Below are 14,048 nucleotides of genomic sequence, written 5' to 3'. Positions count from 1 at the left end.
CTGTTAGAGACTAATTTCAGCATCAAGCAAGGCACAATTTTTTAAAAATATGCTAAATCTTCCGCAAGCCTGACCTGCTTTGCCGAGCAACGTTTTCGTAATATTACTACTTTCTCATCTATTCTGTTGAGTCAGCATTGGCTGGGCACTAAATAAAATCTGGGGAGAAATTAGGTTTATAAATATTTCTTTTTTTCTCAGAAAGTAGGGAGGGCCACTTAAAGAAATATTTACTAACTCACTCAGGAGAAAAAGTTATTAATCTAAATGGAATCCAGAAAAATTAAAGGCAGTTCTGTGAGGCTATGATGGAATCACAGTATCTAGAGTAGAGACTACAGAACTGTGGAACAGGAGAAGCACACCGAGGTTTCTGTTGGGATTTTTAAATTCTCTGCAGCTTCTTGATAAAAAAAAAAAGTAATACTACATTTCCTATAATTTAGAACATGTATGAACTCAACTGGTAGTTGTTAACCTAGCACTTTTGTCCCCCAGGGGACACTTGGCAATGCCTAGAGACATTTTTGGTTCTCACGGCTGGGTGGGAGGGGATACCACTAGCATCTAGTAGGTAGGGGCCAGGGATACTGCTAAATGTCCTACAATGCACAGGACAGTTGCCGTAACAAAGAATTATGTAGCTCAAAATGACTACAGTGCCAAGGTGAGAAACCCTGGACTAAATGAGAAGTCTAGAAATAAATTAAAAAGCCATCACACATCATTTTAAATTAATCAGAAGAAACTGAATGGGGACTTAGGTTGTCCCTGTTTTCTTTTTTTTTTTTTTAATCATTCTTAAATACACAATGAGGAAAACCTAGCATAATAGTTGATTGGGAGTTTTACTGGGATATTACTATATCCTTGGGCTACATGAAAAGAAACGCAGTAACAGTTCTGTTATACACTGCAGTCATCCCAAACCACATATGAAATATTCTTTTTTACTCTGACTGCCACTTTTTATTCAGAGCATTCACAAATCAGAACATGTCCAGAAAGATGAGCAGAGCAGCGACAGGTTTGGAAACCAGAGCAAACATGGCTTAAATATGAGTTTTTAAACGCTGTACTAAGTACAGAACTGTCTTATTTATTTTTGTATTCCTTGCAGCAGCTGGGATAAGGCCTTGTACATATGAAGCTCTCAACTGGATGTCAAATTAACTAAGGATAATTAGCCTGGGAATAAACAAGAGTGAGAGGAGAAGGGGGACACGGCAGTAATGTTCAAATATTTGAACAGCTGTCATACAGAACGTTTGTTTTGTGTACAGACAGAGGGACAAATATAAGAAAGACCCTTTTATAGACCAAGTAGTCTACAGTCTATAAAATTCATTCCTCCAAGAGGTTGCATATGAGTATAAATATATAGAGAAGTTCAAGAAGGGTTGAGTAAATGAACGGATGATTCCATAAAGGATTCTGGGCACCAGGAGGAACAACTACAGGACTAGTACCATGGTCCTCACTGGAAACTGATAGGTGAGTGTGTCCCTGTTTGCACGCAAAGAAGTAACTTCATCTCTATCTAAGTCATCTTCAGGCCTGAGGGCTGCCACTGAAAATGCCGAGGTAGAAGATTAACTAGACAGTTACTATAGTGAAGGTGGCAGTGTGGCTCTCCTATAACCACTTACAACTCACTCAGTTGTCAGAGCAACTGACAATAACATATTCCCCTTTAGGGGGCCAAAGATAACTTAGGTGATCTCAAATAATTATTAAGTTGAACATTATAAAAAAGTGAATTGCATACACTTTAAAAGGGTAAAAAGGGTAAATTTAATGCTATGTGAACGACATTAATTTTTAAATAGTGAATTCCCCTTTTATAAACTTAGACATGTTCAATTTGAAGCTAAAATGTAAGACATTAACAAGGTCATGTGGCTTACTGCTTTTTTTTTTTTAACGTCTTTATTGGAGTATAATTGCTTTACAATGTTGTGTTCGTTTCTGCTGTATAACAAAGTGAAGCTATATATATACATATATCCCCATAACCCCTCCCTCTTGCGTCTCCCTCCCACCCTCCCTATCCCATCCCTCTAGGTGGTTGCAAAGCACCGAGCTGATCTCCCTGTGCGATGCAGCCGTTACATTTGGTAGTGTATATATGTCAGTGTTACTCTCTCACTTCGTCCCGGCTTACCCTTCCCCCTCCCCGTGTCCTCAAGTCCATTCTCTACGTCTGTGTCTTTATTCCTGTCCTACCCCTAGGTGCTTCAGAACCATTTTTTTTTTTTTTTTTTAGATTCCATATGTATGTGTTAGCATACGGTATTTATTTTTCTTTTTCGAACTTCCTTCACTCTGTATGACAGACTCTAGGTCCATCCACCTCACTACAAATAACTCTATTTCGTTTCTTTATATGACTGAGTAATATTCCATTGTATATATGTGCCACATCTTCTTTATCCATTCACCTGTCAATGCACACTTAGGTGGCTTCCATGTCCTGGCTATTGTAAATAGTGCTGCAATGAACATGGTGGTACATGACTCTTTCTGAATTATGGTTTTCTCAGGGTATATGCCCAGTAGTGGGATTGCTGGGTCATATGGTAGCTCTACTGTAAGTTTTTTAAGGAACCTCTATACTGTTCTCCATAGTGGCTGTATCAATTTACATTCCCACCAACAGTGCAAGAGGGTTCCCTTTTCTCCACACCCTCTCCAGCATTTATTGTTTGCAGATTTTTTGACGATGGCCATTCTGACTGGTGTGAGGTGACACCTCATTGTAGTTCTGATTTGCATTTCTCAATGGTTAGTGATGTTGAGCATTCTTTCATGCGTTTGTTGGCAATCTGTATATCCTCTTTGGAGAAATGTCTATTTAGGTCTTCTGCCCATTTTTGGATTGGGTTGTTTGTTTTTTTGATATTGAGCTGCATGAGCTGCTTGTAAATTTTGGAGATTAATCCTTTGTCCGTTGATTCGTTTGAAAATATTTTCTCCCATTCTGTGGGTTGTCTTTTTGTCTTATTTATGGTTCCTTTGTTGTACAAAAGCTTTTAACTTTCATTAGGTCCCATTTGTTTATTTTTGTTTTTTTCCCATTTCTCTAGGAGGTGGGTCAAAAAGGATCTTGCTGTGATTTATGTCATAGAGTGTTCTGCCTATGTTTTCCTCTAAGAGTTTTATAGTGTCTGGCCTTACATTTAGGTCTTTAATCCATTTTGAGTTTATTTTTGTTTATGGTGTTAGGAAGTGTTCTAATTTCATTCTTTTACATGTAGCTGTCCAGTTTTCCCAGCACCACTTATTGAAGAGACTGTCTTTTCTCCACTGTATACTCTTGCCTCCTTTATCAAAGATAAAGTGACCATATCTGTGTGGGTTTATCTCTGGGCTTTCTATCCTGTTCCATTCATCTGTATTTCTGTTTTTGTGCCAGTACCATGCTGTCTTGATTACTGTAGCTTTGTAGTATAGTCTGAAGTCTGGGAGCCTAATTCCTCCAGCTCCATTTTTCTTTCTCAAGATTGCTTTGGCTATTCAGGGTCTTTTGTGTCTCCTTACAAATTGTGCAATTTTTTTGTTCTAGTTCTGTGAAAAATGTCATTGGTAGTTTGATAGGGGTTGCACTGAATCTGTAGATTACTTTGGGTAGTATAGTCATTTTCACAATGTTGATTATTCCAATCCAAGAACATGGAATTTCTCTGCATCTGTTTGTATCATCTTTAATTTCTTTCATCAGTGTCTTACAGTTTTCTGCATACAGGTCTATTGTCTTCTTAGGTAGGTTTCTTCCTAGGTATTTTATTCTTTTTGTTGCAATGGTAAATGGGAGTGTTTCCTTAATTGCTCTTTCAGATTTTTCATCATTAGTGTATAGGAATGCAATACATTTCTGTGCATTAATTTTGTATCCTGCTACTTTACTAAATTCCTTGACTAGCTCTAGTAGTTTTCTGGTAGCATCTTTAGGATTCTCTATGTATAGTATCATGTCATCTGCAAACAGTGACAGTTTTACCTCTTCTTTTCCGATTTGGATTCCTTTTATTTCTTTTTCTTCTCTGACTGATGTGGCTAAAACTTCCAGAAGTATGTTGAATAATAGCAGTGAGAGTGGGCAACCTTTTCTTGTTCCTGATTTTAGAGGAAATGATTTCAGTCTTTCACCATTGAGAATGATGTTGGCTGTGGGTTTGTCATAAATGGCCTATATTATGTTGAGGTAGGTTCCCTCGATGCCTACTTTCTGGAGAGTTTTTATCATAAATGGGTGTTGAATTTTGTCAAAAGCTTCTTCTGCATCTATTGAGATGATGATAGGTTTTTATCCTTCAGTTTGTTAATATGGTGTATCATATTGATTGATTTGCGTATACTGAAGAATCCTTGCATTCCTGGGATAAACCCCACTTGATCATGGTGTATGATCCTTTTCATGCGCTGTTGGATTCTGTTTGCTAGTATTTTGTTGAGGATTTTTGCATCTATGTTCATCAGTGATATTGGCCTGTAGTTTTCTTTCTTTGTGACATCTTTGTCTGGTTTTGTTATCAGGGTGATGGTGGCCTTGTAGAATGAGATTGGGAGTGTTCCTCCCTCTGCTATATTTTGGAAGAGTTTGAGAAGGATAGGTGTTAGCTTTTCTCTAAATGTTTGATAGAATTCACCTGTGAAGTCATCTGGTCCTAGGCTTTTGTTTGTTGGAAGATTTTTAATCACAGTTTCAATTTTAGTGCTTGTGATTGGTCTGTTTATACTTTATTTCTTCCTGGTTCAGTCTCGGAACGTTGTTCTTTTCTAAGAATTTGTCCATTTCTTCCAGGTTGTCCATTTTATTGGCATAGAGTTGTTTGTAGTAATCTCTCATGATCCTTTGTACTTCTGCAGTGTCAGTTGTTACTTCTCCTTTTTCATTTCTAATTTCGTTTATTTGAGTTTTCTCCCTTTTTTTCTTGATGAGTCTGGCTAATGGTTATCAATTTTGTTTATCTTCTCAAAGAACCAGCTTTTAGTTTTATTGAACTTTGCTACTGTTTCCTTCAGTTCTTTTTCATGTATTTCTGATTTCATCTTTGATTTCTTTCCTTCTGATAACTTTGGGTGTTTTTTTTTTGTTATTCTTTCTCTAATTGCTTTAGATGTAAGGTTAGGTTGTGAATTTGAGATTTTTCTTGTTTCTTGAGGTAGTATTGTATTACTATAACCTGCCCTCTTAGAACTGCTTTTACTGCATCCCAGAGGTTTTGGGTCGTCGTGTTTTCATTATCATTTGCTTCTAGGTATTTTTTGATTTCTTCAGTGATCTCTTGGTTATTTAGTAGCGTATTGTTTAGTCTCCATGTGTTTGTATTTTTTACAGTTTTTTTCCTGTAATTGATATCCAGTGTCATAGCGTTGTGGTAGGAAGAGATACTTGATATGATTTTAGTTTTCTGAAATCTACCAAGGCCTGATTTGTGACCCAAGATATGGTCTATCCTGGAGAATATTCCATGAGCACTTGAGAAGAAAGTGTATTCTGTTGTTTTTGGATGGAATGTCCTATAAATATCAATTAAGTCATTCTTGTTTAATGTATCATTTAAAGCTTGTGTTTCCTTATTTATTTTCATTTTGGATGATCTGTCCACTGGTGAAAGTGTGGTGTTAAAGTCCCCTACTATGATTGTGTTACTGTCGATTTCCCCTTTTATGGCTGTTAGCATTTGCCTTATGTATTGAGGTGCTCCTATGTTGGGTGTATAAATAGTTACAATTGTTATATCTTCTTCTTGGATTAATCCCTTGTTCATTATGTAGTGTCCTTCTTTGTCTCTTGTAATAGTCTTTATTTTAAAGTCTATTTTGTCCGATATGAGACTTGCTACTCCAGCTTTGTTTTGATTTCCATTTGCATGGAATATCTTTTTCCATCCCCTCACTTTCAGTCTGTATGTCTCCCTAGGTCTGAAATGGGTCTCTTGTAGACAGCATATATACAGGTGTTGTTTTTGTATCCATTCAGCTAGTCTATGTCTTTTGGTTGGAGCTTTAATCCATTTACATTTAAGGTAGTTATTGATATGTATGCTGCATTTTCTTAATTGTTTTGGGTTTGTTTTTGTAGGTCTTTTCCTTCTCTTGTGTTTCCTGCCTAGATAAGTCCCTTTAGCATTTGTTGTAAAGCTGGTTTGGTGGTGCTGAATTCTCTTAACTTTTATTGTCTGTAAAGGTTTTAATTTCTCCATTAACTCTGAATGAGATCCTTGCTGGGTAGAGTAATCTTGGTTGTAGGTTTTCCCTTTCATAACTTTAAATATGTCCTGCCACTCCCTTCTGGCTTGCAGTTTCTGCTGAAAGATCAGCTGTTAACCTTATGGGGATTCCCTTGTTTGTATGCTATTTGTTGCTTTTCCCTTGCTCCTTTTAATATTTTTTCTTTGTATTTAATTTTTCATAGTTTGATTAATATGTGTCTTGGTGTGTTTCTCCTTGGGTTTATCCTGTATGGTACTCTCTGTGCTTCCTGGACTTGACTATTTCCTTTCCCATGTTAGGGAAGTTTTTGACTTTATCTCTTCAAATATTTTCTCAGACCCTTTCTTTTTCTCTTCTTCTGGGACCCCTATAGCTCGAATGTTGGTGCGTTGAATGTTGTCTCAGAGGTCTCTGAGACTGTCCTCAATTCTTTTCAGTCTTTTTTCTTTATTCTGCTCCTGGCAGTCATTTCCACCATTTTATCTCCCAGCTCACTTATCTGTTCTTCTGCCTCAGTTATTCTGCTATTGATTCCTTGTAGAGTTATTTTTAATTTTAGCAATTGTGTTGTTCATCACTGTTTGTTTGCCCTTTAGTTCTTCTAGATCCTTGTTAAATGTTTCTTGTATTTTCTCTATTCTGTTTCTGAGATTTTGGATCATCTTTACTATCATTACTCTGAATCCTTTTTCAGGTAGGTTGCCTATTTTGTCTTCATTTATTTGGTCTTGTAGGTTTTTACCTTGCTCCTTTGTAACATACTTTTTTGTTGTTTCTTTCTTTTTCTTTTTTTTGATGGATGGTGCTGTATTCCTGTCTTACTGGTTGTTTGGCCTGAGATGTCCGGCACTGGAGTTTGCAGGCCGCTGGATAGAGCTGGGTCTTGGTGATGAGATGAGGACCTCTGGGAGGCCTCACTGTGATTAATATTCCCTGGGGTCTGTTAGTCCAGCGGTTTGGACTCAGAGCTCCCACCACAGGAGCTCGGGCCTGACCTCTGGCCTGGGAACCAAGATCCCGCAAGCTCTGTGGCACGGTAAAAAGAAAGAAAGAAAGAAAGAAAGAAAGAAGAAAGAAAGGAAGGAAGGAAGGAAGGAAGGAAGGAAGGAAGGAAGGAAGGAAAGGAGCAGTACAATATCAAAGAATAAAAAACAAATAAAATTAGAAGGATAAAAAATATATTAGGAAAAATAAAACTATAATTGAAACAACTGCAACAAGGCAAAACAAAAGAAAAAAGAAAAAAAAGCGGGGGGAATAAGCTAAAAAGAGAGAATGATAACAAAGTATAAAGAATAAAATAAAATTAGAAAACTAAAAGATTTATTAGGAAAAATAAAAATACAAAAGAATCAACAACAATTAATCAACAGAACAGAACTCCAATCTAAAAGAGGAAAAAAGAAAAAAAAAGCAGCTTTGGCTATAGGGGTGGGGTTTAGGTGGGGGATGGAACTTAGGCAGGGGCGGGGTTTAGGGTGGAGCAGGACCTAGGCGGGTGGGGGGGTGACGTTTCAGCGTGGGGCAGGGCCTTTGCTTAGGACCTGCATGGAAGGGGAGAGGCAGCACCTCGAAAGGAGGGTCTCTGGAGTGTACAGTTCCGGAGTTTGGAGGCAGGGCCCTGCCTGAGGGTGTGTGGGTGGGGTTTAGGCCCAGCTCGTGGGAGGGGGTCTCAGAGGGGGTCTCCGCGTGTAGAGGTGGGGCCCCGGGTGGGGGTGTAGGGGCGGGGCTTGGGCTCTGCACGGCAGGAGGGAGGCTCCGAGGGCAGAGGATTAGGCCCTGGAGCCCAACACGTTCCCTGGTGCCTAAGTGGACAGCGAAAGCGCTGGCCCCGTTCCCCTCCGTTCCTTTGTGCCCCTCCCCCACTGTCTCCCCCAGGGTCTCCCCCGTAGCCACTGGGGTGCCAGCCACCCTTCAGGGGTGCCGGCCCCGGAGGTCTGGGCTTTACTTTTGCTCCCCCTTCCCCACCTCCCACTCCCTTAGGACCCGCGCGCCTGGAGGGGGCCTCGGTGGGCAGAGGATCAGGCCCGGGAATCTCAGCAGGTTCCTGGGGGTCCAAGTGGGCAGGGGAAACCTGGCCACGCTCCCTTTTGATCCTCTGCCCTCCCAATGGTTCCCCAATTTCCCCCTTCTGGCCTGGGATCCCTTCCCCTCAGGGGCGCCAGTCCCGTCCCGCCTCCACTTCTCCCCCTTCACTCCCCCCATGCTCCACGTCCTACCCGGTCACTGGGGGTTCCTCCCGTCCCCTTAGGTGTCCGCAGTCCCCCACTGGGGCCTGGTAGGTGCCCTAGTTGTGCGGAGATGCGAATTCCACATCCTCCTAGTACCACTGCTGGTTTCTTGAAGAGAATTTTGTTGTGGGAATATATAGAATTCTTTTTCCTTTGGTTTGATTAGTTTCAGTACGTTCTCAGGACGTCAGACAAGTGTTTTATCCCCGATGCCCAATCTGACCTTTGAGGTAGTTATGAAACAACCCTTACCTTGATAGGCTAAAAACATCTTTGTGAAAGGAGGCATCCTGACCAGGAAGTGGAGCACGGTGCCGCTGTTGGAGTAGTGGGAACCGTAGTGGTAGGGCTGCACCGGGGGCATCGGGTCGTCTTCCCGGGCTCCTTTGCGGTACTCCTCCTCCAGGTACTGAAGGACACAGAGACCAGAACTCGTGACAGTGAGCTCCAGGCAGAGTTGGAGCCGCCTCACTTGTCTTCCTTCCCATCCTCTCTGCTGCCCGTTAGACGCCATTCTCCATGGCTTGCCCATAGCCCTCCTCAGTGTCCGGGGGTCTGGTGCCCCACTAAGGCCTGACCACGCACTGCGTGCACGTTTACCCTCTCATTTGCTCATAGAGAACCCACCTGTTCTGTACCCCACCTCCCAGCCCTCTGGCTCCCAACTAATACATAAATCTAAACTGATAATAATATCAGTTTAGATAATATATATCTAATATATCTCAACTGATCAAGGGCTCAATAAATAAGAGCTGCCACTCTCACTAGAGATGTCTGCGTCTTAAGAGGGTTTCAAGCTGTAATGCTACATTCTTTAGAGAAATGCTTCTCTATCAGAGGAACTGCAATAGAAATGTAAAACCTGTATCATATTATTGGAATTCTTTAATATAACATTTTATAGCTGTTTTGCAGTGGAGTTACACAGAAATAACAAAGACAGTGGTGACTTTTCAACTACTCCTGTCTTCCCATCATAAAGTAAGAGGCTCAATCAAATCTTTAATATCTGTCACTATTCTCATCTCCTGTAGCTTCTGTCTCTAATAACAAAGTCAGGTGACAGTGAATTTTCTGGAGTCACTTCTCTTTGATTCCCATAGCACTGCTGCATTTTTAGCTGCAGAAGCATCAGGCAGTGACAGTTGTAAGACGCTTGGATGGACCTTTCTGGAACTTTGACATAAGATAACATGGTCAATATGAGAAAACTGCTTCAGCTGCTCCTATCTTGATACTGTTGTGAAGAATGTAACATATGACCAATGGGATTTTTAAAATCTCCAGCAGGATTCCATTAATATTAATTTCACAGAAATGGGTAATTAATTTCTATTTTTAAACTTTACAATCCAGTATTTTTTGTTAATAAACCTGTGCACAATTTGCTGAGATGAATAATAAGGGACTATAGTACATTATAAATATATTGATATTATTATATATAACACTAGGGGATACAAATAGCAGGTCCCTGGAAATCTTTGTGATTTTTGTAAGGAATATAATTATTTATATATTTGAACATTACAATGGATTATGAGCTTCCAACTTATGTAACAGTAAGTGCATTTCTTTTTCTGGGCAAAATGTTTTCAGAGAATTAAGACAGAGAATAATATTTAAAATCACATAGTGATTTCCAGTTGTCTGTCAATCAAAGCACAAGGAAGTGGAAAACAGAAAAATCAATACTATACGTTTAAAATTAGGTAAAACAGTCTGTAAAACAAAAATCCAGTTTTTACTTATCAAAATACATGAGGAAAACCTAAACCTACCTTGTATGTGTCCACGTAACGATCTTCTTTTTCTTTGTACTGCACGGCTATGGGCTTGGAGAGATTTCTACAAAGGAAGAGATGATGGAAAACATCGAAGTATGCTGATACTGTCAGGTTTAAGCTGCCTTAGATGTTTACAAGTAAATAAGTGGTCAACAAAATACTCAGCCCTTGGTTTAGTGCTTACACATGTTGCTTTGCAATTAAGTCACAATTATGATTTCATAACCTATGAAGATAGAATTTTTCTAAACAGATGCATACCATTATTAGGAAATCCTGACTTAACGAATAACCTACACAAGAAGAGCTGCTGTTCTCCCTCCCTTCTCTGGTTCCTCTACTTCCTCCAAATCATAACTGATGCTGCCCACGGCAGCTGATTCCTACCAGGCCCTGGAAGTTCCTGCCCCCATTTCCAGATTCTACACCCAGCTCAGCAAGGAAGAGTGAAGGGCAGTTTGGACAGGAGATATGATCATGAGGAGATGTTATGTAATTACTAAGTTAGTGAAAACTGAAGAAACAACACATGCTTAAAATGACCACCCTGAGATCTGGAGTGCGAGTACTGACATAAACATTTTGTTATCTAATTCGGGGACAGTGACTGACACCATGTGCACAGTGTAGCAAACGTGTGCATGCGTATGCATGTCTGTGCTGGTGTTCACACTGTATCAGGGAGGGAAGAGAACTCTAGGATCAGTCTCCACTTTCACAAGCTACAGAGTCAAGCAGCATCTGTGTGAGGCCCATGAAAGAGCAAGAGAACAAGATGCAACGAGGAAGGGCAGAGGCTGCTCTGGCTGAGGTGCCATCTGGTCTGGCACCAGGATGGGACCACCTGGAGTTTCAACATCTGGCACCACAACTAGATCAACATCAAGATTTGCTCAAGTTTCAGTTAAGTCAAACCAGGTCTGCTTAGCCAGAGGCTGATTTATCTATTTTTTGGGAAAATTATTTCCTGGGGATATTAAAATTAGTGATAGCAAACACATTCATTTCATTTTTGAGACTCTGATAATCCTAAAAACTTTGTTAAAAAGTAAAGACAGTTTTATAGCATAGATACAAATTCACCTCAATATAGGAGAAATCATGTTCGAGATCCTGCCATGCATGCAATTGTTTTCTAAACAGTGTAAGTAGTTTTTTTGAACACAGGTAATACTGTTGTGGTTGGAAAATCAAAAGTTACTCATGAGTGAATAGAATAAACCAAAAATCAACCACAATACTATTACTCACAATATATCGGGAAGGGTACATACCTTTCCAGATGCTCTCTCCTTATTTGTGTATGTATAATTACATTTAAATAAAAATCTCCCCCTCCTCCATAATATACATTTCTACAATATCATTCTTTTTTTTTTAAATATAAATTTATTTATTTATTTTTGGCTGCGTTGGGTCTGTTGCTGTGCATGCACGGGCTTTCTCTAGTTGCGTTGAGCTGGGGCTACTCTTTGCTGCGGTGCGCTGGCTTCTCATTGCAGTGGCTTCTCTTGTTGCGGAGCATGGGCTCTAGGCATGCGGGCTTCAGTAGTTGTGCCTCGCGAGCTCTAGAGAGCAGGCTCAGTAGTTGTGGCGCAAAGGCTTAGCTGCTCCACAGCATGTGGGATCTTCCCGGACCAGGGCTCGAACCCATGTCCCCTGCATTGGCAGGTGGATTCTTAACCACTGCACTACCAGGGAAATTTAAATGTACATTAGCAGTGTATAAAAATGTCTAAAAGATAAATAATGTGCCATTTGCTCTTTTTTAAATTGACAAAAATTAAATTGAATCTGATTTCTTGAAAGCTGTCTGAACTAGGCCTACTATTTAGCAGTTATAAATAAAATATTCTAATACACTAAGTAGTATATTGGCAGTCAATTCTTCTTTAAACTACATAGATAATCTTTTAATTGAAGTGTAATGGACATATAACACTATATTAGTTTCAGGTGTCCAACATAATGATTTGATATTTGTATATTCGATATTACAGAATGATCACCACAGTAAGTCTAGGTAGCAGCCATCACCACACGTAGTTACAGGATTTTTTTTTGTTGTGCTGAGAACTTTTAAGATTTACTCTCTCAGCAACTTTCAAACATGTAATGCAGTGTTATTAGCTAAGGTCATCGTGCTGTGCGTTGCATCCCAGGGCTCATTTCATAACTGGCAGCCTGTACCTTTTGACTCCCTTCACCCATTTTGCCACAATCCCACCACCACCCCCCAATGCTTCTGGCAACCACCGATCTGTTCTCTGTATCAATGAGGTTTTCTGTTTGTTCTGTTTTTGTTTTGTTTTTATTTTTAGATTCCACATACAAGTGAGATCATACTTATTTGTATGCTATTTGTCTTTGACTGACTTGTTTCCTTAGCATAATGCCCTCAAGGTCCATCCATGCTGTCACAAGATTTCATTCTCTTTTATGGATAAATAGTATTCCATCGTGTGTGTGTGACATTTTATTTATCCATTCATCCACAGATGGACACTTAGGCTGTTTCCGTATCTTGGCTACTATAAATAATGCTGCAGTGAACACGGGGGTGCAGATATCTTTTCAAGTTAGTGCTTTCATTTCCTTTTGATAAATACCCAGAAGTAGAATGGCTGGATCATATGACAGATCTATTTTTAGTTTTTTAAGGAACCTCCATATTGTTCTCCACAGTGGCTGCACCAATTTACATTCCCACCAACAGTGCACAGGGTCTCTTTTCTCTGTATCCTTGCCAACAGTTGTTATTTCTTGACTTTTTGATCCTAGCCAGAGAATGTTATTTAAAACTAAAGAAACAGAATATTCCCTCATCAACTAGGGCTATGTGGTTACTCTAAAAGGCAACTCATTCAGGAAAGGCAGGATAAAAGCTTAACTCTTTTCCTTAGTTGTCAAATTTCAAAAGCAAGGAATTGATGCCCTACCCAAACAGTGACCAGTGAGTTTAGTTTTGCTTTGTTTTGGGGGCCTTTAAAAAGTGTCATTGTTAACTTAAGTACTTTTTAAATTCAAATGTGTTCAAGCAACTGTAGTCATTATTGTTTCTGATGCCCAGGTTGTCCTATCTTTGGCAGTAGGAGCCACTTCAAGTTGGCTCCTGAGTGTTTTATTTTTTTGTAACTGTGGTAAAAAAGCGCACGTCACAAAACTTACCATCCTCACCATCCTCAAGTGCCTAGCTCAGTGGTGTTAACAACATCAGCACCGTTGTGCAGTAGGTCTCTAAAACGTTTTCATTTTGTAAAGCTGAAACTCTACACCTGCTGAGCAACAACCCCCTGTATCCACCCCCCTCTCCTGTCCCCCACACCCATCATTCCACTCTCTGTCTCTCTGAGTTGACTGCCCTAGACAACTCATGAAGAGGAATCACACAGTGTTTGTCTTCTGTGGCTGGCTCATTCCATTTAGCACAACGTCCCCAGGGCTCATCATGTGACAGGACTTCCCTCCTTCTTAAGGCTGAATAATATTCCTCTGTATGTATGCACCTCATTTTCCCCATCCACTGATCCACAGACAGACACCTGGGCTGCCTCCACCTCCTGGCCACGGCGAATAAAGCTGCAACGAACATGTGTGTGCAAATATGGCTCCCGAGTCCTTCTGACAAGCCTATAGTAATTTCCTTGCTCTCTGACACAACAAAATATCCTGGGCTCATCTTGTATGTTTTCTACTAATAAGTGCAGAAGAAATGAGAGAATAGGAAATCACCATTCTGTAACCCCTAGTGAAATAATAGACTTGAACAATAATCATCAATGAAAGAAACAAGTTCAACGGGAGGCTG

General features: G+C 40.0%; 1 protein-coding gene across 1 annotated transcript in view; it reads right to left on the bottom strand.

The window, feature by feature from the left end:
• Positions 1–14,048, bottom strand: part of LYST (lysosomal trafficking regulator) — a 148,637-nt gene that overhangs the window by 33,938 nt on the left and 100,651 nt on the right. Inside the window, exons 41-42 of the mRNA XM_082854235.1 lie at positions 10,235–10,301; positions 8,703–8,859 (exon numbers count right to left, since the gene is read on the bottom strand). Coding sequence (XP_082710361.1) covers positions 8,703–8,859; positions 10,235–10,301 — 224 coding nt within the window. The remainder of the gene's footprint in view (positions 1–8,702; positions 8,860–10,234; positions 10,302–14,048) is intronic.

The sequence above is a fragment of the Leucopleurus acutus genome, assembly GCF_964270905.1.
Source record: "Leucopleurus acutus genome assembly, chromosome: 14".
Classification (NCBI taxonomy): Eukaryota; Metazoa; Chordata; class Mammalia; order Artiodactyla; family Delphinidae; genus Leucopleurus; species Leucopleurus acutus.
This window is presented reverse-complemented; position numbering and strand designations above follow the sequence as displayed.